The sequence below is a fragment of the Hylobates moloch genome, unplaced genomic scaffold, assembly GCF_009828535.3.
Source record: "Hylobates moloch isolate HMO894 unplaced genomic scaffold, HMol_V3 SCAFFOLD_10, whole genome shotgun sequence".
Classification (NCBI taxonomy): Eukaryota; Metazoa; Chordata; class Mammalia; order Primates; family Hylobatidae; genus Hylobates; species Hylobates moloch.
In genome coordinates, this window is record NW_026652285.1 from 102,352,920 (window position 1) to 102,375,884 (window position 22,965).

A 22,965-nucleotide genomic window follows, 5' to 3' on the forward strand; every position below is an offset into this window, starting at 1 on the left:
GTCCCCCTTCAGAGCTCTCTGCGTTCCGCTGCTTCATCGTCCAGACGCCCCGGTGCACTGTGGGCTGGTTTCCACCCTGCCACGGTCTGGCTAGAGTGACTCGAAACCTCTGGGGGCTTGACTATTGTCTTCCTTGACTTTAGCAGCTTATAACACAGTGGGAAAGTCTTCCCCTCTTGAGATGCCCACCACCACTCCTCATACGCTCCATCGACCAAATTCAACTTCCTGTGGTTTTCCAGGTTCTCCAGCTGTGTGGCCACAGTCAGCTCATGTCCACCCTTTAGTGCTGGGTCCTGGGCTGTGTCCCAGCTCTAGCCCTGCCCAGTGTCTTCCACTCCCTGGCTGACACCCAGGAGTTTATTTCAGCCTAACGCTGTCCTGAGATCCTCATGGCTCATTCTGCTGCCTCCTGGGCTGGTCCTTTTTTTTTTTGAGACGGAGTCTCGCTTTGTCACCCAGGCTGGAGTGCAGTGGCACAGTCTTGGCTCACTGCAACCCCCACCTCCTGGGTTCAAGCGATTCTCCTGCCTCAGCCTCTGGAGTAGCTGGGGTTACAGGCACCTGCCACCACACCCAGCTAATTTTTTGTATTTTTAGTAGAGACAGGGTTTCACCATGTTGGCCAGGCTGGTCTCGAACTCTGACCTCAAGTGATCTGCCTGCCTCGGGGCGCTGGGATTACAGGTGTGAACCACTGTGCCCTCCTGGGCTGTTTTAAAGAGACATCAAAAGCCATACTTTCAAAATGAAATGACCACGCCCCTCCCTGATCTTGGTTAAAAAAACTAAACCAAAACAAAAACCCACCTGGCCCTTATCCTGGATGCTTCCCTCTCCCCACCCCCACCCCATCCTGTGGTTAAAGTCCACCCACTTCTGTCCCCCACTGCTGCTGCCCAGGCCAGCCACCCTCATCTAGATGACAGCACCAGCCACCTGCCAGCTGGCAGCCAGGCCTCTAGTCTGGCCCTGCTTCCAGCCTATTTGCCATGTGTTAGCCAGGGTGACTCTTCGAAAGTGCTTGCCCTCTGTGTTAAGTATAGAGATTACAGAAGTGAGCCAGGAGGGTACAAGATCAAGATAAAAAACAATTGTATTTCTATACAAAATAAACAGTTCAGAAATAAAGAACTTCATTTACAATAGCATCGACAAAATGAAATACTTAGTAATAAATATAACAGCTACAGAACTTATACTCTGAAAACTATAAAATGTTGAAAGAAATTAAAACCTAAATAAATGGAAAGACATCCCATATTCGTGGATTGGAAGACAATATTGTTAAGATGACAATACTCCCCAAACTGATCTACGAATTCAGTGTAATTTCTATCAAAATCCCAGATGGCTTCTTTGCACAAATTCACAAGCTGAAGCTCATATGCAAATATAAGGAATCAAGAATAGCAAAAACAATGTTGGGAAAAAAAGGACAGAGTTAATGAACTCACTTCTCAGTGGGTTTTTTTGTTTATTTTGAGACGGAGTCTTGCTCTGTTGCTCAGGCTACTGCAACCTCTGCCTCCTGGGTTCAAGTGATTCCTGCCTCAGCCTCCCGAGTAGCTGGGATTACAGGCACGTGCCACCACGCCTGGCTAATTTTTGTATTTTTAGTAGAGACGGGGTTTCACCATGTTGGCTAGGCTGGTCTCGAACTCCTGACTTCATGTTATCTGCCTGCCCAAAGTGCTGGGATTACAGGTGTGAGCCACCACACCCGGCCACTTCTCAGTTTTAAAATTTACTACAAAGCTACGGTAATCAAGAGAGTGTAGTACTGGCAGAAGTATAGCTATGTAGATCAATAAAACAGAACTGAGAGTATGAAAGAGTTGCCCAGGCTGGAGTGCAGTGGCTATTCACAGGCATGATCATAGCTCATTGCAGCCTCAAACTCCTGGGCTCAAGCCATACTCCTGTTTCCTAAGCCAGGACTACAGGCTTGTGCCACCACACACAGATCGTTTTTTGTTGGTTTGTTTGTTGTTGTTGTTGTTGTTGTTGAGACTAGCCTGGGCTGGTCTCAAACTCCTGGCCTCAAATGTTTTTGTTTTTTTGAGATGGAGTCTCGCTCTGTCACCAGGCTGGACTGCAGTGGCACAGTCTTGGCTTACTGCAACCTCTGACTCCCTGGTTCAAGTGATTCTCCTGCCTCAGCCCCCTGAGTAGCTGGGACTATAGACATGTGCCACCACGCCCAGCTAGTTTTTGTATTTTTAGTAGAGAGGGGGGTTTCACCATGTTGGCCAGGCTGGTCTCGAACTCCTGACCTCAGGTGATCCACCCGCCTCAGCTTCCCAAAGTGCTGGGATTTACAGGCATGAGCCACTGCGCCTGGCCAAAATTTACCATCTTTTACATGTACAGTCCAGTCATGTTAAGTACATTCACCGATCTCCAGAACTCTTTATCTTGCGAAAATGGATACTCTATGCCTATTCCACAATTCTCTATTTCTTTTTTTTTTTGAGATGGAGTCTCGCTCTGTCACCCAGGCTGGAATGCAGTGGCGCAATCTCCGCTCACTGCAAGCTCCGCCTCCCAGGTTCACGCCATTCTCCTGCTTCAGCCTCTCCGAGTAGCTGGGACTACAGGCGCCCGCCACCACGCCCAGCTAATTTTTTGTATTTTTAGTAGAGACAGGGTTTCACCGTGGTCTCGATCTCCTGACCTCGTGATCTGCCCACCTCGGCCTCCCAAAGTGCTGGGATTACAAGCATGAGCCACTGCGCCCGGCCCACAATTCTCTATTTCTTCCAGCTCCTTACCCCCACCCCTTGCCCACCACCGTTCTGCTGTCTTTGTGAATCTGACTACTATAGAGATTTCATATATCTGGAATCATGCAGTATTTACCTTTTTGTGACTGACTTATTTCTCTTAGCCTAATGTCTTCGAGGTTCTATTTGCTTATTTCTGTTTTTTGTTTTTTTGAGACAAGGTCTCCCTCTGTCACCCAGGTTGGGGTCAGTGGCATAGTCAAGGCTCACGGCAGCCTTGACCTCATGGACTCAAGCAATCCTCCCACCTCAGCCTCCCTGGTAGCTGGGGGACTACAGGCATGTACCACCATGCCTGGCTAATTATTTTATTTTGTGTAGAGATAGGGTCTCGCTATATTGCCCAGGCTGGTCTGGAACTCCTGGACTCAAATGGTCCTCTCACCTCAGCCTCCCGGAAATTATCTATATATTCTGAATATTAATCCATTTTCAAATATATGGTTTACAAATAGCTTCTCTCATTCCGTGGGTTGTCTTGTCACATTTTTTATAGTGTCCTTTGATGCACAAAAGTTTTTAATTTTGATGAAGTCCAGTTTATTTTTTCTCTTTTGTTGTCTATGCTTTCGGCATCCAACGATATCCAAGAAATAACTGGCAAATCCAGTGTCACGAAGATTTCCTCTATGTTTTCTTCTAAGAGTTTTCTATTTTTAGCTTTTCTATTAGAGCTTCAATCTATTTTATTTTTGTATATAGTGTAAGACAAAGGTCCAACTTCATTCTTTTGCATGCAGATACCGAGTTTTCCCAGCAACCACTGTTTGAAAAAACTGTCCTTTTTCCATTTCTCCAAAGAAGGTACACAGCCAGCCAGCACACGAACAGATGCTCAGCATCATCAGCCATCCAGGGAACGTAAATGAAAATCACAGTGAGATTCACTTCACACCCACCAGGGTGACTGTAATCAGAAAGACAGATAATGACAAATGTTGGTGAGGACATTGAGAAACTGGCACCCACATATACCGCTGGTGGGAATGGAAAAGGGGGCACCTGCCATGGAAAAGTTTGACAGTTTCTCAAGAGAGTAGGTGTAGAGCTACCATATGACCCAATAATTCTACCCCTAGAGACAAGGGGTAGAATGTTTTTCCTTCTTTTTTTTTTTTCTTTTTGAGATAAAAGAAATGAAAACCAGGCTGGGCGCAGTGGCTCATGCCTATAATCCCAGCACTTTGGGAGCCCAAGGTGGGCGGATCACCTGAGGTCAGGAGCTCGAGATCAGCTGGCCAATATGGTGAAACCCTGTCTCTACTAACCATACAAAAATTAGCCAGGTGTGGTGGTGGGCACCTGTAATCCCAGCTACTCAGGAGGCTGAGGCAGGAGAATCACTGGAACCGGGAGGTGGAGGTTGGAGTGAACCAAGATTGCACCACTGTACTCCAGCCTGGGCGAGAGAGAGAGTCTGTCTCAAAAAAAAAAAAAAGAAAGAAAGAAACGAAAACTTACCTCCATACAAAAACTTGTCTACAAATGTCCATGGCAGCATTACTCATAATAGTCAAAAAGTGGAAACACCCCAGCTGTCCGTCAACTGATAAATGGGTCAATGAAATGCGGTACAGCCACCCCATGGGATATTACTCAGCAGTGAAAAGGAAAAAAGTCCTTATCCACGCTGCAGCTTGGAGGAAACTTGAGAACCCAATGCTCAGAGGAAGACACAAAGGCCACAGGTTGTGTGACTGTTTACATACAGTGTCCAATTTCCACTTTCCATACAAAATCCAGTTTTAGATGTGTCCAGAATAGGCAAGTCTATAGCAAGTGGATTTGTGGTTGCTTAGGGGTAGGGGAATGAGGATTGTGGGGGTGAATGCTACAGGGCATGAGGTTTCTTTTGGGGGGTGATGAAAATGTTCTAAAACTGTGGTGTGTGGTGATGGTTGCACAACTCTGTGAATAGACTAAAAGCCACTAAAATGTACACTTTTTTTTTTTTTTGAGACAGGGTCTTGCTCTGTCACCCAGATTGGAGTGCAGTGGCATAATCAATGCTCACTGCAGCCTCCATCTCTTGGGCTCAAGCAGTCTTCCCATCTCAGCTCCCCAAGTAGCTAGGACTACAGGTGCACACCACCATGTCCAGCTAATGTTTGTATTGTTTATAGATAGGAGGTCTCCCTATGTTGCCCAAGCTGGTGTCGAACCCCTGGGGTCAAGTGATCCTCCCTCCTTGGCCTCCCAAAGTGCTGGGATCACAGACATGAGCCACCATGCTCAGCCAGAAGTGTACACTTTAAATAGGCAAATTGTAGGCTGGGTGCAGTGCCTCACGCCTGTAATCCCAGAACTTTGGGAGGCCGAGGTGGGTGGATCACGAGGTCAGGAGATCGAGACCATCCTGGCTAACATGGTGAAACCCTGTCTCTACTAAAAAATACAAAAAAAATTAGCCGGGCCTGTTGGCGGGTGCCTCTAGTCCCAGCTACTTGGGAGGCTGAGGCAGGAGAATGGTGAATGAGCTGAGTGAGCCACTGCACTCCAGCCTGGGTGACAGAGCCAGACTCCATCTCAAAAAATAAATAAATAAATAAATAGGCAAATTGTATGGTATGTGAATTATATATCTTTAAAGCTGTTTAAAAAATAGACAAGATATACCATGATTTGAGTTGAGAGGTGCCTGTGGGGGCACAGCATCACGTACTCAGCCCTGGCTAGGTGTGTTCAAGGAGGTCTGCCTGGAGGAGGTACTAGCCAAACTCTCCTATGTAGGATGAATTAGCTTGATAAAGTGGATGGTGGTGGGGAGGTGTTCATGCAGAGGGAACAGCATGTGCTAGAGCTGGTGGTGAGAGAGAGTGCTGTGGAGGACATTTCCTGGCTGCCTCTCTGGCCTTTATCCCTTCTTATTATTTATTTTTTTGAGATAGAGTCTCACTCTGTCACTCAGACTAGAGTGCAATGGCAGAATCTCGGCTCACTGCAACCTCCGCCTCCGGGGTTCAAGTGATTCTCATGCCTCAGTCTCCTGAGTAGCTGGGATTACAGGTGCACACCACCATGCCTGGCTATTTTTTTTTTTTTTTTTTTTGTATTTTTGTAGAGATGGGGTTTCACCATATTGCCCAGGCTGGCCTTGAACTCCTAACCTCAAGTGATCCACCCTCCTCGGCCTCCCAAAGTGCTGGGATTACAGGTGTGAGCCACTGCACCCAGCCCTTTCTTCCCTATTCTAGACTGGACCTCAGATTCTTCAGGCTTATGGTTTAGGTGGGACTGACCCCCACTCCTAGCTCTAAGTTTGGGCCTTGATTGGCTGAAGCTTGTCAACACACCCCTTTTCTCCCCTCCTTGCCTCTTGTGTTGATTGGTTCAAGAACAGACAAACGACCCCCTTCAGGCCCATCTGGGCCAATGAGACCCAGTTCCTAAGACTTGATTGGCAGGGTCAGGGGTGGGGAAGAAGCAGGTCATTTTCAGCAAGGTATGAACACTGAGTAGAAGCCCTAAGCTGCTGCCTTCAGCCAAGTGGAGTGCCTTCCTGGGAATGGCTCCACTACCAAGGAAGCAGAGCCAGACACAGAGAGGAAAACCAGATTCTCTTACAGCCTGTGAGCCCTGGATCAAGTCTTGCCTGAAGGCATTGTTGCTGGACTCAAGTTTCATGAGTCAAAAAGTTCCCTTTTTGCTTTAGCCAGTTTGGGTCAGGTTTTCTGTTGTTGCAAAGTGCTTCTGCAGATAATTGTTACTGGAAAGGGGTCCAGATCCAGACCCCTAGAGAGAGTTCTTGGATCTTGCATAAGAAACAATTTGGGGTGAGTCCATAAAATGAAAGCACGTTTATTAAGAAGGTAAAGGAATAAAGAATGGCTACTCCACACACAGAACAGCCCCAAGGGCTGCTGGGTTTGTTGTTGTTGTTGTTGTTTTGTTTTGTTTTTGAGACGGAGTCTTGCTCTGTTGCCAGGCTGAAGTGCAATGGTGTGATCTTGGCTCACTGCAACCCCCACTTCCCAGGTTCAAGTGATTCTCCTGCCTCAGCCTCCCCAGTAGCTGGGACTATAGGCATGTGCCAACATGCCCAGCTAATTTTTGTATTTTTAGTAGAGACAGGGTTTCACCATGTTGGCCAGGCTGGTCTCGAGCTCCTAACCTCAGTTGATCCACTTGCTTTGACCTCCCAAAGTGCTGGGATTACAGGTGTGAGCTACCGCGCCCAGCCTGGTTCCCCATTTTTATGGTTATTCCTTGATGATGTGCCAAACAAGGGGTGGAGTTATTCATGCCTCCCCCTTTTAAATCCTAGAGGGTAACTTTCTGTCATTGTCATGGCATCTGTAACCTGTCATGGTGCTGGTGGGAGTGTAGCAGTGAGGACGACCAGAGGTCACTCTCGTCGCCATCTTGGTTTTGGTGGGTTTTGACCGGCTTCTTTACTGCAACCCGTTTTATCAGCAAGGTCTTTATGGCCTGTATTTTGTGCCGACATCCTGTGACTCAGAATGCCTTAATCGTCCGGGAATGCAGCCCAGTAGGTCTCAGCCTTACTTTACCCAGCCCCTATTCAAGATGGCGTTGCTCTGGTTCAAACACCCTGACAGAAGGAGCACACGAGGCATCGGGGAGCCTGAGGGTGTTCACCGTCTCCCTGGAGCATCTGGGAAGGCTCCCCAGATAATGTTGGGGCAGAATTCTGAAAGAGGAGAAGGCGGTAGTTAGGGAAGGAAGGGCAGCGCTGTCAAGGGAGGATTGAGACAAAGTATCCCTCCCGAGAATCTGTGGAGGAATTCATTCAGCAGCGGCGGCGGCCTAAGAGTGTCCTGCAGGCAGGCAGGCAGGTGGGACACATTAGCGAGGGCCCCAACCCCAAGCCAACACTGAGAGCATAAGAGGGGGCTGAGTTGGCACTGCCCCTAGATTAGCTCAGCCTCCCATCTTGTTCTTTTTCTTTTCTGAGACGGAGTCTTGCTCTGTCATCCAGGCTGGAATGCAGTGGCACGATCTCGGCTCGCTGCAACCTCTGCCTCCTGGGTTCAAGCGATTCTCCTGCCTCAGCCTCCTGAGTAGCTGGGATTACAGGCACACGCCACCATGCCCGGCTAATTTTTGTATTTTTAGTAGAGACAGGGTTTCACCATGTTGGCCAGGCTGGTCTCGAACTCCTGACCTCAGGTGATCCGCCTGCCTCGGCCTCCCGAAGTGCTGAGATTACAAGCATGAGCCACGGCACCCGGCACCTCCTGTCTTATTCTAAGGTGAGGTCCAAGGGGATCACCCAGGAGCCCTGGCTGGGGAGTCTGGGCGTGCTGTCTCCTGGACCAAATCCTTTCCAGCTACCACTCTGGGTTTTGGCTGGAAGCAAACCTTCCAGGCCTGAGCCCGGGATAAGGCTGATTTTGTTGTTTTTGAGAAAAAGCTCCTTTGCTTCATCTAGAGTTCCCATTCTAGAGGGCTCCTTTGCCCTCCCTGCTTTTCGGTGAGTTTGCCTCTTTCTCCTGCCTTTTTACTGTCCAGCCCTCAGAAAATCCATCAGCGGGTGGCTGCATTGATTTTTAATCATGTTGTACCTCTGTGGAACCAGTCTCTCTGGACCCTTTGGAACTGCTCTGAGCATCGGCATCCAGAGCGTCTTGCACTGGGCAATTCAGACAGAGAATTATGGACAACGCTGCATTACTCTTCTGGAGGGGCCTGCTGGGAGCCTTGTCCACGCGGCGAAGCAGGGGAGTGTCTAGGGCCACTCAGGAGGCAAAGGGCCCAACTGTTGCAGGGCCTTCCAGGCTAAGGGCTGAACCTCACCCTCCGACCTGTAGACCATCAGAGACAGTTGGTAACCACTGGCACTTAAGTCACCCCCAAGCCACCAGCCCATTTGGAAGATACTTAAACCTACATATTCCCTTCTCTCTAGTCTATTTTCATTCTGTCCCCCAGCCCTGTGAAGGGCATCCAGTGGCCGGCAAGACCCTGTCCCCAGCTTGGTATTAAGAAGTATCTTAGTCTGTGTGGGCTGCTATGGCAAAATACCATAGACTGAGTGGCTTATAAACAACAGAAACTTATTACTCACAGTTCTGGAGCCTGGGAAGTCCAAGACCAACGTGTCTGCAGATTCCATGTCTGGTGAGGACCCGTTCCTCATTGCCATCTTCTCACTGTAACCTCACATGGCAGGATTTCTCTGGGGCCTCTTATTTATTTTTTGAGACAGAGTCTCACGCTGTCACCCCAGGCTGTAGTACAGTGGCATGATCTCAACTCGCTGCAACCTCTACCTCCTGGGTTCAAGTACGTTTCCTGTCTCAGCCTCCCGAGTAGCTGGGACTACAGGCACATGCCACCCCATCTGGCTATTTTTTGTATTTTTAGTAGAAACAGGGTTTTACCACATTGGTCAGGCTGGTCTTGAACTCCTGACCTCAGATGATCCACCCGCCTCAGCCTCCCAAAGTGCTGGGATTACAGGCGCGAGCCACCGCACCTGGCTGGGACCTCTTTTTAAGGGCACGAATCCCATTCGTGACAGCTCCATCCTCACGACCTGATCACTTCCCAAAGTCCCCACCTCTTCATACCATCATCTTGGGAGTCAGTATTTCAACATAGGAATTTAGCGGAGGCCGGTGTGGTGGCTCATGCCTGTAATCCCAACACTTTGGGAGGAAGAGGCGGGATGATAGCTTGAGCCCAGGAGTTCAAGACCAGCCTGGACAACATAATGAGACCCTGTCTCTATATGTTAAAAAAAGAAAAAAAAAAAGAAAGGCCCGGCGCAGTGGCTCACGCCTGTAATCCCAGCACTTTGGGAGGCCGAGGCAGGCAGATCACGAGGTAAAGAGTTCGAGACCAGACTGGCCGACATGGTGAAACCCCTTCTCTACTGAAAATACAAAAAATTAGCCGGACATGGTGGTGCACGCCTGTAGTCCCAGCTACTCAGGAGGCTGAGGCAGAAGAATCGCTTGAACCTGGGAGGCAGAGATTGCAGTGAGCCGAGATTGTGCCACTGTACTCTAGCCTGGGTGACAGAGAGTGAGACTCCGTCTCAAAAAACAAAAGAAAGAAAAGAATAAAAAAGGAATTTTAGGGTAACACAAATATTCAGTCTATCACGGCATATTTCCTTCCAGTGGTGCAGTGCTGAGGACGAGGAGCGGGAGAAGCTGGGTGGTCAGGAGCTAGAGAGAGGCCAGTCTCCATGGACTGCCCCCATTTTTGCTGCTTCTTCCATTTCCTGCCCCCGACCTGGAACCCAGCTCTGGGCAAAGGCAATTGGGTATTGCTGTTGTTGCTGGACAGGAATGGGGGCTGAGGAGCTGCTACACTCCCCCGTCTCCGTATTTCACCTGTTGGGAGAATAGGAGGAGGGGCTAGGTCACTAGGTTGGGTGCATTTCAGAGCCCAGAGAGCAGATGCCATTGTTTTGCAAATGAAGCCCAGGGAGGTAGGGGGCTGTCCCAGACCTCCTGCCTTGCTGCAAGTCCTAGAGAGTATTCCAGAACTTCACCTAGGCCTCTAAACTCTCAGCCCTGTGCCCTCACCTGAAGGGCTTTTCCTACATCCTATTTTTTTCTTTTTTTTTTTTTTTTTTTCGAGACAGAGTCTTGCTCTGTCACCCAGGCTGGAGTGCAGTGGCGTGATCTCAGCTCACTGCAACCCCACCTCCCAGGTTCAAGCGATTCTCCTGCCTCAGCCTCCTGAGTAGTTGGGTTTATAGGCACCATTATGCCTTATTTCGTTTTTTTTTTTTTTGAGATGGAGTCTTGCTCTGTCACCAAGCTGGAATGCGGTGGCACGATCTCAGCTCACTGCAACCTCTGCCTCCTGGATTCAAGCGATTCCCCTGCCTCAGCCTCCCGAGTAGCTGGGACTACAGGCACATGCCCACATGCCTAATTTTTTTTTTGTATTTTAGTAGAGATGGGGTTTCACCATGTTGGCCAAGATGATCTCAATCTCCTGAACTTGTGATCCGCCTTGGCCTCCCAAAGTGCTGGGATTACAGGCGTGAGCCACCGGCTAATTTTTGTATTTTTACTAGAGACAGGGTTTCACCATGTTGGCCAGGCTGGTCTTGAACTCCTGACCTCAGATGATCTGCCCGCCTCGGCTTCCCAAAGTGCTGGGATTACAGGTGTGAGCTGACGCGCTCAGCCTTTTTTTTTTTTTTTTTTGAGACAGATTCTCACTCTGGTTGCCCAGGCTGGAGTGCAGTGGCACGATCTCAGCTCACTGCAGCTTTGACCTCCTGGGCTTGGGTGATTCCCCCACCTCAGCCTCCCGAGTAGCTGTGACTACAGGCATGTGCCACCATGCCTCACTAATTTTCTGTATTTTTAGTAGAGACGGGTTTTGCTATGTTGCCCAGGCTGGTCTTGAACTCCTGGACTCAAGCAATCTGCCTGCCTTGGCCTGAGTGCTAGGATTACAGGTATGAGGTCTAATTTGAAACATTCTTCCTCTCTGTTCCTTGGAATCCACACAAAGTCCTGTCTGACCACCTGCAGAGGGTCAGTCTTCAAAGGCCGGTCAAAAATCCTGGGCTGAACATGGAGCCCCAGGCAGGACAGGCGGGAGCCAGGCACCACCATCGGCACAGCAGCCAATGAATGAGGTCTGGAGGCAATTGAGAATGAAGGGCACCTGCAAATGACAGGTGTCTCCCGGTGGCTGGACCCCAGGAAGGGGCTGTCAGGCTCCATCTGTGGAACCTCAGGAGCCTTGCTGGTGGGGTCCCCCCAGGCCCTCCTAGAGCTGCTTGGAGGAAGGGGCTATGGGGGTGGAGGGCTGGTAAAGGTAGGCTGACTTACCCACACAGCAAGCGCTTGGTAGCCCCAAACACCAGGACCCCTCTGCCTTCTGCCAACCCCAACAAGGTGCCCACAAAACTGGGCAGAGTAACATGGTGGGTCACAGCAGAGCACACATCTCTTTGTAGCTAGATTTCAGGATTTTTTTTTTCTTTTTTTTTGAGACCGAGTCTCACTCTATTGCCCAGGCTAGAGTGCAGTGGCATGATCTTGGCTCACTGCAACCTCCACCTCCTGGGTTCAAGCAGTCCTCCTGCCTCAGCCTCCTGAGTAGCTGGGATTATAGGTGCCCACCACCACCCCTGGCTAATTTTTGTATTTTTAGTAGAGACGGGATTTTGCCATGTTGGCCAGGCTGGTCTGAAACTCCTGACCTCCGGTGATCCACACACCTTGGCCTCCCAGAGTGCTGTGATTACAGGCGTGAGCCACCGTGCTCAGCAATTTCAGGCTTTTTATACCACACAGTGAGCCCAGCATGCACAGAGAGGGGCTCAGACAAGCCTGACTTGAATCCTTTATGGCCGGTCACCAGCTGTGTGACCTGGTCCCCAGCTCCTCAACCTCTCTGGGCCATGCTGCCTAACCCACAGGATCCTGCAAAGGCTCAGCGAGCTGATGCACAGGAAGTACCTGGTGCCCTGCCTGGCACACAACCAGGCGCAGTAAGTGGTAGCTGCCATTGTTGCCGCTGGACTTACTAATTACCAAGCCAAGTTCAAGTCTAAAAACAAGAGCCACTAAAGGCCTCCAGAGAAGGCAGCGTGTCCTGCTTTCTCTCCTGGTCAATTCTGATGCCTCAAGACTGGCCCCCAACTTAGAACTGTTTTGTTTGTTTGTTTGTTTGTTTGTTTTGAGACAGAGTCTCGCCCTGTTGCCCAGGCTGGAGCGCAGTGGTGTGATCTCGGCTCACTGCAACCTCCGACTGCTGGGTTCAAGCGATTCTCCTGCCTCAGCCTCCTGAGTAGCTGGGATTACAGGCTCGTACCACCGTGCTCAGCTAAGTTTTGTATTTTTAGTAGAGACAGGGTTTCCCCATGTTGGTCAGGCCAGAACTTAGAACTGTTATAGCACACACTGTCTCAGCTGGAAGGAACCTTGAAGCCCCTCATTGTACAGACAGGGAAACTGAGGCCCAGAGAGTGAGAGCGATTGTCTAAGTCTGCACCAGAGGTTAGTGGGCTTGGAGCCCAGATAGTCACCTGGGCATTATTGGATTCCACGTGTGGCTGACCTTAAGGATGGACTTCATGTCATTGCCAAAGGGCAGCTGGGGGTGGGGGACCGAAGAGGCCATGTCCACCCATTCCGCAGTGTTGCTGTGGCTTTACTTTCAGTTGGGCATGGGGCAGACAGCAGTGACAAGACACACACAGCCCTGCCTTCATGAGGTGGAGCTCCTGGATTGGCCCACATATAACTCATGCATGGGGGCTGAGCCCCTGGGAGAATGGGACCAGGACCTAACTCTTACATCTGTCTGGGGGAGTCCATGTCTCAGACCTGGCTCGGAAAACCAGCAGGTGTCACCCTAACGGGCGGTGCCGGGACAGGCCAGATGGTGGGCAGCTCCCTGGCACCACAGTGTGGAAGAGGTCCAGGGTCTGGCTCCTCCTCCCAGCTCATGGTCTGAGCGTCTCTGAGCTTGACCCTGGGAGAGCCTGCTGCTTGGACGCTCAACTATGAACCTGGTCAAAGCATCCACCCCACACTGGGAGAAGCAAGCCCCGTTCATCTTCTCCCATCTGTAAGATGAGCACATTGGACCTGGTGGTCTTTGAAGTGTACCTCCCAGCTTTGAAGGTTCTTGAATCCTATGATAGATGGTATTTGGGGTGACTGCTCAGCACCCCCTTTCCTAGGGTAGACCTCTGGAGCCATAACGACATGGTCCACCCTCGTTGGCCACGGCTGATTGGAATGTGCCAAACACCTGGCTCATGTGGGCCATTCAGATCCTCCCTCCCAGATTCGGGCGCTGTGACTCAGCCGTCAGTCTGGTGGGCAGGTGAGCTGGGGGTAAGGCGAGATCCAGGTGGGGAGGCTCAGGAAAAGCTGTCTACAGAGACAGAAACTGCCCTGATAGCTGGAGTCCTGGGACTTTTCCTTTAGCCTCTCCCCACCATTCACTCCCCATACTTGCAGACAAAGCACCTAAGTTACTTTGAGGCACCTCTCCGGCCACCCCCCACCCCCCACCCCGCCCCGCCTACTGGAAGCAGCCTTGGCGAAACTGTACAGCAAGCTACCCTGCCTACCTCCTGTCCAGTGTGGTCCTGTGACCCATGCATAGCCTCTCCTGGGACTTATTTATTTATTTATTTGTTTTCGAGATGGAGTCTCGCTCTGTTGCCCAGGCTGGAGTGCAGTGGTGGGATCTTGGCTCACTGCAACCTCTGCCTCCTGGGTTCAAGCTATTCTCGTGCTTCAGCCTCCCGAGTAGCTGGGATTACAGGCGCCTGCCACCACGGCCAGCTAATTTTTGTATTTTCAGTAGAGATGGGATTTCGCCATGTTGGCCAGGCTGGTCTCAAACTCCCGACCTCAAGTGATCCACCCGCCTCGGCCTCCCAAAGTGTTTTGATTACAGGTGTGAGCCACCATGCCCAGTCTCCTAGGACTGAATTTTGAGCAAACGGCTACACAGAGGGAGGAGAATGGCCAGGGCCAATGGCTGTGTCCTGAACTGACAGGCTGGCTCTCCTGCCCTTCTACTAAGTTCCCCTTTTTGCTTCACTGGCTTGGGAGCTTCTAGCCTTGCAAACAAAGATTCTCTGGCCTTCCCTCAGACACATGAAAACCGTGAGTGAGACAATGACAGGCACTGGGGAACACAGCCGGCTCCCCTGGCACCTGGGAGAGTCTGTACAGCTCAGCCCACCATTGTCCCATGCTGGGATACCAGGAGGCCATGGCCAGCTGCCCGGAGTGAGAAGAGCGTCACTTGGGCCCTCACCGAAGCCTCGATACTCACTGGGGAAGGTGAAGTTCATAAAGGGCATGTCTTCCCCAGGAAGCAAGAGGTTTCGAGGACCAGAACACACTGTCTGATGGCTCCCTGGAAAGAGAGCAAAGAGGTCCCTTCTCACACCCAGGGCACCTAAGAAGACTGAGGAGGGGCCGGGCACGGTGGCTCACGCCTGTAATCCCAACACGTTGGGAGGCTGAGGTGGGCAAATCACCTGAGGTCAGGAGTTCAAGACCAGCCTGGCCAACACGGCAAAACCCTGTCTCTATTAAAAATACAAAAATTAGCCGGGCATGGTGGTGCACCTCTGTAATCCCAGCTACTCCAGACGGGCCATGCCGGGAGCGGAGGGCTGAGGGCTGTGGTCAGCCCGCTCCAGCAGGAGGACATAAGCCAGGCCTGTCCAGAGGGCTTCTGCATCCTCTTCTGGAATAAGGACCAGGGAGGTACCTGTTTCATGCCCAGGAAGTCATGATAGCACCTATCAGCGTTAAATGCCATCTGGTCTTTGCAAGGAGCCCCGTCCCCTGGTTCACTGACTTGGGGGTGCCCCCAGGTCAGGGTTTCCTCAGTGTGGGGTGGGCATCCCTGGTGGCCTAGGAGACAGTGATGTCAGGGATCACACAGCCTCGTACCACACAAGTTTGTGCTGCTGTACTCCAGCCTGGTGACAGAATGAGACACTGTCTAAAAAAAAAAAAAGAAAACTGAGGAGGGAGGCCTTTGTCCCTGTCCAGATGGGCTTTGCATCTGTCTCTCAACAAGCAGGCTGTGTGTCCACTCACAAATGCACTCGGCTCGGCGGCTCCACGTAATGACTGCTTTTCCCATGCAGGAGAGGCCAGCTTCAAGGTTCACAAACAGCCTGTGAGGCAGCAGGCACCCAGGGCACCTCCATCCCCACTTACCACAGAGGAAACCGAGGCTCAGAGGCCACACGCCCAGCCCCGGCCCCACAGCCAGGACTAGCACTCAGACTGCTGGTGTGGGGGCCTTTCCACGGGAAGTTTAGTGACATGATTTCTTTTTTTTCTTTGTCAATAATAAGTATTATAATAATATTGCTAAAACAAATATATTATTGTTTGTCAGTAATAATAGCCAGGTTTCACTGAATAGTGCTAAGCATTCTGCACACATCACTTAATTCTCATAACAACCCTTGGCAGGGTGGGTGGTATTTTTATTATCTCTACTTTCCAGATGAGAAAACTGAGGCTTAAGGAGTTTAAGCGGCTTACCTAAGGCCACACAACAAATAAGTGCAGTCCGGCTCCAGGGCCTGTGCTAACTAACCAGTGTTCCACCCTGTTTTTCTCTTGCACAACGAAAAAGCAAGGACTGGCCAGGGGGCCCAGTAAGACTGTGACCACCATGGGGAACAGCTCTGATGTGCAGGGATGCCCACCTCCTGGTCCTGTCTGAACACAGCCTTGCAAATTGCCATTTGCCCTGAGTGGGGAATGATGTACTCCAGGTGAAGTCAGCCTGCCACCTGGCAGGCGAGGTGGGTGGGAGAGACTATAGAATTATTCCTAAGGGAGCACAGAGACACCTGTGCCCCAGCTGACTCCTCCTCCCCAGTGACTATGATTGACAGCGTAAGGGATCACGCCACTCCCTCCAGCTGATTCTGTCTTGCCTCCCATTCCTCCCAACATAATGGTCCAGCAGCCACTACCCATGGGCTGGAGTTGGCAGCCTGCTGAAGAGGATGGTGGGGACAAGCGAGAACCAGCTCAGCTGGAGCCGGTGCGTGGTTACTGAGCTCCTGCTGTGGGCTGGCCACCTGCTGATGTGACGTCAGAAGCTGAAGGAGCTGGTTGCTGGGTGGGCTCTCTCCAGCACTGTCCATCCTGTGAATTTCAGCACTGTATTAGTCTGTTCTCATGCTGCTGATAAAGACATACCTGAGACTGGGTCATTTATAAAGGTAAGAGGTATAATGGACTCACAGTTTCATGTGGCTGGGGAGGCCTCACAATCATGGTAGACGGCAAAAGGCACGTTTTACATGGCGTCAGGGAAGAGAGAATGAGCTGAGTGAAAAGGGAAACCCTTTATAAAAACATCAGATCTCATGAGACTTACCACCACGAGAACAGAATTGGGGGAACCACCTCCATGATTCAATTCTCTCCCACCAGGTCCCGCCCCCAACACATGGGAATTATGGGAACTACAGTTCAAGGTGAGATTTGGGTGGGGACACAGCTAAACCATATCAGGTACATTCCACAGCACCTACTCGGGAGGCTGAATGCTTCACTCCCTTCACCTGAGCCTCCCGCCAGGGCTTCATGTCACTCTACTCACCTGTAGGAAATGCTCTCTTCACTCCCCAATGTCTTCTCCCAGGGGAGCAGGGACTCATGTAACAATGGGCTCCTCGTGGTTCTTCTTATTTTTTTAGAGTTGGGATCTCTCTATGTCACCCAGGCTGGAGTGCAGTGGTGTGATCACGGCTCACAGCAGTCTCCTTGAACTCCCAAGTTCAAGAAGTCCTCCTGCCGCAGCCTCCTGAATAGCTGGGACTACAGGCACGCCACCAAACCAGGCTAATTTTTAAAAACTATTGAGAGATGGGGTCTTGTGCTGTGGCCCAGGCTGGAGGGCAGTGGTGCAATCATGGCTTATTCTTCAGCCTCAAACTTCTGGCCTCAAGCGATCCTCCCGACTCAGCCTCCTGAGTCACTGGGATGATAGGCGTGAGCCACTGAGCCTGGCTCTCCTCATGGTTATTTATTCCATAGGACGTTGGTTCTTCAGTATGCTAAAAGGTGTTTTAAAAGAATGTCCTACCCAAGTAAGTGTGGAAAATACTTCATTAAATAACACAGATTTCTTTCCTGCAGGACTTCTCAGAGCATTTACTATGCTAATGTGCATTGTGACTGGTCAACAGGGGGCTTATAGTATGGGATGCTCCCTAAAAACATTTGACAAGGGAACTTGTTTCCACACAGGACATGTATACCACAGAAACTGGGTTTTCTTCAGAAGATACTGGATTATATACTTTTGACAATCTTTCTTTTAAATTTGGAGAACAAAATATGATCTAAAACTACTTAATTATTAATAAAATACAGTGTTGGCCAGGTGCAGTGGCTCATGCTTGTAATCCCAGCACTTTGGGAGGCTGAGTTGGGTGGATTCCTTGAGTCTAGGTCAAGACGAGCCTGGGCAACATAGTGAGACCCTGACTCTTAAAAAACAAAATAAGCTGGGCGCGGTGGCTCACGCCTGTAATCCCAGCACTTTGGGAGGCCGAGACAGGCGGATCACGAGGTCAGGAGATCGAGACCGTCCTGGCTAACACAGTGAAACCCCGTTTCTACTAAAAATACAAAAAATTAGCCGGGCATGTTGGCAGGCGCCTGTAGTCCCAGCTACTCGGGAGGCTGAGGCAGGAGAATGGCGTGAACCCAGGAGGTGGAGCTTGCAGTGAGCTGAGATCACGCCACTGCACTCCAACCTGGGGGACACAGCGAGACTCCGTCTCAAAAAAACAAAAACAAAAACAAAATAAAGGCCGGGCACGGTGGCTCACACCTGTAATCCCAGCACTTTGGGAGGCTGCGGCGGGTGGATCACGTGGTGGCGGGCACCTATAGTCCCAGCCACTGGAGAGGCTGAGGCAGGAGAATGGCCAGAACCCAGGAGGCGGAGCTTGCAGTGAGCCGAGATCACGCCACTGAACTCCAGCCTTGGTGACAGAGCAAGACTATCTCAAAAAAAAAAAAAAAGAAAGAAAGAAATATGATGTGACAAACACGGTGGCAGGTGCCTGTAAATCCCATCTACTCGGGAGGCTGAGACAGGAAGACTGCTGGAGCCTAGGAGTTTGAGACCATCCTGGGCAACATAGTGAGACCCCGCCTCAATTTAAAAAAAAGACAAAGAGGCCGGGTGAGGTGGCTCATGCCTGTAATCCCAGCACTTTGGGAGGCCGAGGTGGGTGGATTGCTTGAGCCTAGGAGTTTGAGATCAGCCTGGATAAGATGGCGAAACCCCATCTCTACTAAAAATACAAAAAACTAGCCGGGCACGGTAGCGTGTGTCTGTAGTCTGAGTTACTCAGGAGGCTGAAGTGAGAGGATCACTTGAGCCTGGGAAGTCAAGGCTGCAGTGAGCTGTGATTATATTGCGCTATAGCCTGGGAAACAAGAGTGAAATCATGTCTCAAAAAAAAAAAGAAAGAAAGAAACAGAGAAAGTAAATATAATCTAAGCACATCTGAAGTTTTTTTTATTTTTTGAGACAGGGCCTCACTCTGTCACCCAGGCAGGAGTGCAGTGGTGCGATTCGGCTCACTGCAACCTCCATCTCCCGGGTTCAAGCGATTCTCATGCCTCAGCCTCCCGAGTAGCTGGGACTACAGGTGCCTGGCATCACGCCCAGCTAATTTTTGTATTTTTGGTAGAGACAGGGTTTCACCATGTTGCCCAAGCTAGTCTCAAACTCCTGAGCTCAAGTGATCCGCCTGCCACAGCCTCCCAAAGTGCTGGGATTACAGGCATGAGCCACCGCGCCTGGCCATTTTTTTTGTTTTTTGAGACGGAGCTTCACTCTTTTGGCCCAGGCTCAAGTGAAATGGCGTGATCTTGGCTCACTGCAACCTCTGCCTCCCAGGTTTAAGCGATTCTCCTGCTTCAGCCTCTCGAGTAGCTGGGATTACAGGTGCGCACCACCACACCCGGCTAATTTTGTATTTTTAGTAGAGAAGAGATTTCACCATGTTACCCAGGCTGGTCTCAAACCCCTGACCTCAGGTGATCCGCCTGCCTCAGCCTCCCGAAGTACTGGGATTACAGGTGTGAGCCACCTCGCTTGGCTGTTGTTTTGTTTTTTGAGATGGAGCTTTGCTCTTTTGGCCCAGGATCGAGTGAAATGGCACAATCTTGGCTCACTGCAACCTCCGCCTCCCGGGTTTAAGCAATTCTCCTGCCTCAGCCTCCCGAGTAGCTGGGATTACAGGCGTGCCACACACCCAGCTAATTTTGTATTTTTAGTAGAGAAGGGATTTCACCACGTTGGCCAGGCTGGTCTCAAACTCCTGACCTCAGGTGATCCACCCACCTTGGCCTCCCCAAGTGTTGGGATTACAGGCGTGAGCCACTGCACCCGGTATTTTTCTTTCCTTTTTTCTTTTTCTTTTTTTTTTTTTTTTTTGAGATGGAGTCTCGCTCTGTAGCCCAGGTTGGAGTGCAGTGGCACCATCTCGGCTCACTGCAGCCTCTGCTTCCCAGGCTTAAGCGATTCTTCTGCCTCAGCCTCCTGAGTAGCTGGGATTACAAGCATGCACCACCACGCCTGGCTAATTTTTATATTTTTAGTAGAGACAGGGTTTCACCCTGTTGGTCAGGCTGGTCTCGAACTCCTGACCTCGTGATCCGCCCACCTCGGCCTCCCAAAGTGCTGGGATTACAGGTGTGAGCCACTGCGCCCGGCCGTTTTCTTTTTTTTGAGACAGGGTTTCACTGTGTCACCCAGACTGGAGTGCAGTGGCGAGATCTCAAGCCATTCTCCTGCCTCAGCCTCCCAAGTACCTGGGATTACAGGCACGTGCCACTACCACCTGGCTAATTTTTGTATTTTTAGTAGAGATGGGGTTTCTCCATGTTGGCCAGGCTGGTCTTGAACTCCTGACCTCAGGTCGATCCACCCACCTTGGCCTTCCAAAGTGCACATCTGAAATTTTAAACTTCCTAGTTGGCACATTAGCAAAAAATTTTAAAAGGTGAAATTAATTTTAATACTATATATTTAGCCCATTACATCTGAAACATTTATCAATTCAATATATAATGAAAATAAGGATATATTAATTAGGTGGTTTTTATTCTTTTCCTTGTACACGAACCTTTGGAATTGGTGTGTATTTTGTGCTCACTGTGCATCTCAATTTGGACTGGCCACATTTCAGGTGCTCAGTGGTCACATGTGGCTGGGGGGCCTCCCTGTTGGACATCACAGGTCTAGGCGTTTGCTACAATAGGGGAGTAGACGTCTGTGAGGGTTTGGATGTCATGGTTTGGTTCCTTAGAGGAACGGAGATGAGGTGGGCAGGGCCTCATAAGCCTTGTAGAGGCTTTCCCCTGAGAGCAAAGAGAAGCTTCGCTTGGGGGATGGATGGGAAGATTAGCACTAGAAAGTCTTACTCTGGCTGTGGTATGGGGATTTGAGAAGGAGCAAGAAAGATGCTGCAGAAATCGCTTCGATGGGTTCCGGTGTGGTGGAGTGAGGAAAATGTCCACCCACCTGAGGCAGAGTTGCAGTGCCGAGTCAGCCATGATCCAGCCTGGGTTTTTTTTTTAGATGGAGTTTCTACCTTGTTGCCCAGGCTGGAGTGCAATGGTGCGATGTTGGCTCGGCGTGATCTCGGCTCACGGCAACCTCCGCCTCCCGGGTTCAAGCGATTCTCCCGCCTCAGCCTCCCGAGTAGCTGGGATTATAGGCATGCGCCACCACGCCCGGCTAATTTTGTATTTTTAGTAGAGACGGGGTTTCTCCATGTTGGTCAGGCTGGTCTCAAACTCCTGACCTCAGGGGATCCGCCTGCCTCGGCCTCCCAAAGTGCTGGGATTACAGGTGTGAGCCAATGCGCCCGGCAGAGGGCTCTTTAAGAATTGAAACCAACGGACAGGGTGTGGTTGATTGCCTATAGAGGATGGGATTCTGCAGAGCAGGAAGGGCCGGGAATGTTTCAGACTCTGGCTGGAGCCTTTGGTTGTCAGCGGACCATTTGTAAAGGAAGAAGGATTCTTTTTGTGGGGAGGGGACTGCAGTGAGTTATGTTTAGGGCCTGTTGAGTTCGAGATGCTTATGTGACATGAGAATGGATACTCCCGGTAATGCCCCTACCTACAGGTCCACAGACTAAGCCCTTGGAAGGGGGACCGGCCAGGGCTGTTCATCTGGCAGAGGAGGAAACCGGAGCTCAAGGATGCAGCAACTGAGTGGAGCATTCGATCCAGAGTTTGCCCAACCTGTGTTTAATTTTTTCCCCATGGACTTCCTGGAAGAGCAACCGAGCAAGCTTCCCTAACCCTACACCTAAGCCTGACCCTAACCCTAACCCTGAGCCCAAGCCAAAACCTAACCCTAAGCCTACGCCAAACCGTAACCCTAACCCTAACCCTCACCCTCACCCTCACCCTCACCCTCAGAAGAGTGAGCTTATGAAACCGTAGCAGGGACCCTTTTTGCTGAAAGGCAAGGGGGAGGGCTAGAGGCTGGGTTAAAATGCAGATTGCCAAGCTATACTCCAACCTCAGTCACATTCATCGTGTGTAGAGTGGAAGCTGGGGATCTGGGTCATGGACAGGCCCCTTGGGAGAGTCTCGGTGATTCTAGAAGGCCTCTACTTTGGGGTATCTGTGGATGAGTGAAAAAATTTGACAAAATACTTTTCTTATTCAAAAGCAATGTGTGAGCTGGATGTGATGGCACACGCCTATAATCCCATCATTTTGGGAGGACAAGGTGGAGGGATTGCTTGAGCCCAGGAGTTCAAGACCGGCCTGGGTAACATAGTGAGACCCCATCTATACAAAAAATTTTAAAAATTAGCTGGGTGTGGTGGTGTGTGCCTGTAGTCCTGCTGCTAGGGAAGCTGAGGCAGGAAGATCACCTGAGCCTGGGAGGTCAAGGCTGCTGTGAGCCATGATTGTGCCACTGCACTCCAGCCTCGGTGACAGAGTAAGACCCTGTCTCAAAAACAAACAAACAAAAACCACAAAAGAAAAACACAGAAGCAATGTGTTTAATTGTAGAAAACAATCTGTATAAAATACAGATGAGCCTGGGCGCGGTGGCTCACGCCTGTAATCCCAGCACTTTGAGAGGCCAAGGTGGGTGGATGACCTGAGGTCAGGAGTTTGAGACCAGCCTGGCCAACTTGGTGAAATCCCGTCTCTACTAAAAATATAAAAAAACTAGTCGGGCGTGGTGGCGCATGCCTGTAATCCCAGCTACTTGGGAGGTTGAGGCAGGAGAATCACTTGAACCCTGGAGGTGGAGGTTGCAGTGAGATGAGATCTCACCATTGCACTCCAGCCTGGGCAACAGATCGAGACTCCATCTCAAAGAAAAAATAAATAAAATAAAATAAAATAAAATACAGATGAGATTCTGAAATTAGTGGTGACGGTTACACAACATAGCAAATATACTAAAAAGGCTGAATGTGTGCTAATTTAAAATGATGAAATTTATGTGAATTATATCACAAGGAAAAATGCAGATGAGAGAAAAAATAAAAGTGACTTGTAATCTACCTATACTGACAACTGATAGGATTCCCGGGAAGCCTGTCCTTCAGACAGCTTCCTACACGGGTGCAGAGATTTATTTTCTTTTATTTATTTATTTATTTTGATACAGAGTCTCACTCTGTTGCCCCGGCTGGAGTGCAGTGGTGCAATCTTGGCTTACTGCA

General features: G+C 50.2%; 1 protein-coding gene across 1 annotated transcript in view; it reads left to right on the forward strand.

The window, feature by feature from the left end:
* The first annotated feature begins 11,393 nt into the window (after positions 1-11,393).
* Positions 11,394-22,965, forward strand: part of NCS1 (neuronal calcium sensor 1) — a 79,936-nt gene continuing 68,364 nt past the window's right edge. The window contains exons 1-2 of the mRNA XM_058445925.1: positions 11,394-11,540; positions 12,110-12,219. Coding sequence (XP_058301908.1) covers positions 11,394-11,540; positions 12,110-12,219 — 257 coding nt within the window. The remainder of the gene's footprint in view (positions 11,541-12,109; positions 12,220-22,965) is intronic.